This window comes from Haplochromis burtoni, unplaced genomic scaffold (assembly GCF_018398535.1).
Source record: "Haplochromis burtoni strain Fernald_Lab_line unplaced genomic scaffold, NCSU_Asbu1 Contig_222, whole genome shotgun sequence".
In the NCBI taxonomy this organism is placed as follows: domain Eukaryota; kingdom Metazoa; phylum Chordata; class Actinopteri; order Cichliformes; family Cichlidae; genus Haplochromis; species Haplochromis burtoni.
Window position 1 is genome coordinate 574594 of NW_024582583.1, and position 1140 is coordinate 575733.

At 49.4% G+C, this 1140-nt stretch overlaps 1 protein-coding gene across 1 annotated transcript in view; it reads left to right on the forward strand.

Annotated features, from left to right (window-relative positions):
* The window catches only part of nox5 (NADPH oxidase, EF-hand calcium binding domain 5), a 23326-nt gene that overhangs the window by 2552 nt on the left and 19634 nt on the right, over nucleotides 1–1140 (forward strand). Inside the window, exons 2-4 of the mRNA XM_042226666.1 lie at nucleotides 294–436; nucleotides 516–666; nucleotides 918–1128. Of these exons, the coding sequence (XP_042082600.1) occupies nucleotides 317–436; nucleotides 516–666; nucleotides 918–1128 (482 nt within the window). The 5' untranslated portion in view covers nucleotides 294–316. The remainder of the gene's footprint in view (nucleotides 1–293; nucleotides 437–515; nucleotides 667–917; nucleotides 1129–1140) is intronic.

The window sequence follows — 1140 nt, forward strand, 5'->3', positions numbered from 1 at the left end:
AGCACTTTGGCGACAGTGGGAAGGAAAAACTCCCTTTTAACAGGAAGAAACCTCCGGCAGAACCAGGCTCAGGGAGGGGCGGCCATCTGCTGCGACCGGTTGGGGTGAGAGAAGGAAGCCAGGATAAAGACATGCTGTGGAAGAGAGACAGAGGTTAATAACAGATATGATTCAGTGCAGAGAGGTCTGTTAATACATATTCGCTCTGATGGGAGAAGAGTAATTAGGATTACATGAACAGGCAGATCAAAACAAAAAGCTAGGTTTGATGCTTGCTGGCTTGTCCCTACCAGCTGCAGCAGCAAAGCTGGTCACCATGAGTCTGGACGAAGACGCCCGCTGGCTGGAGTGGGTGACCAAACAGTTTGAGACCATCGCCGGAGAGGACAAAGAGATTGACCTGGAGGAGTTCAAAACAGCTCTCAAGGTCAAAGAGGTGAGAATGGACTGGCAAGCAGTTTAGAAAAAACACCTGAAATGGGCCTCAATAACTCGTGTCCTCTAATTGTTCGCAGTCTTTCTTTGCTGAGCGTTTCTTCGCACTGTTCGACTCAGACGGCAGCGGCTCCATCAGCCTGGACGAACTGCTCAAAGCTCTGGACCTCCTGATCCACGGCAACGAGACCGACAAGCTCCGCTTCCTGTTCCAGGTCTACGACGTGGATGGTCAGCATTCGCTCATGCATCAACATTTACAACATTTACAACAAGAGTTATTTTCAAATGTTTCAGTCTGTCTAACAGTTGTAGATAAGAGATAACTGACGTCCTGCAGCAGGTAGAGGTCAGTTATCAGTTTTGTGGCCATGTTTCATTTTTATAACTCTGTAAAAGGCTGATGGGGTATCGTCGTAAGCCCGCCAGGCGACAGGGCAGGGGGCAAGTTTCACTTAATCCTTTTTGCTTTCTGTAAACAGGCAGCGGTTCAATAGATCCAGATGAGCTGAAAACGGTTCTGAAGTCATGTTTGCGTGAGAGCGCCATCTCACTGCCGGAGGAGAAGCTGGATGACCTCACACTGGCTCTGTTTGAGTCCGCCGATAAGGACAACAGCGGCTCCATCACCTTTGAGGAGCTCAAAGCTGAACTGGAGACGTTCCCAGAGGTGATGGAGAACCTCACCATCAGGTCAGTACTGAT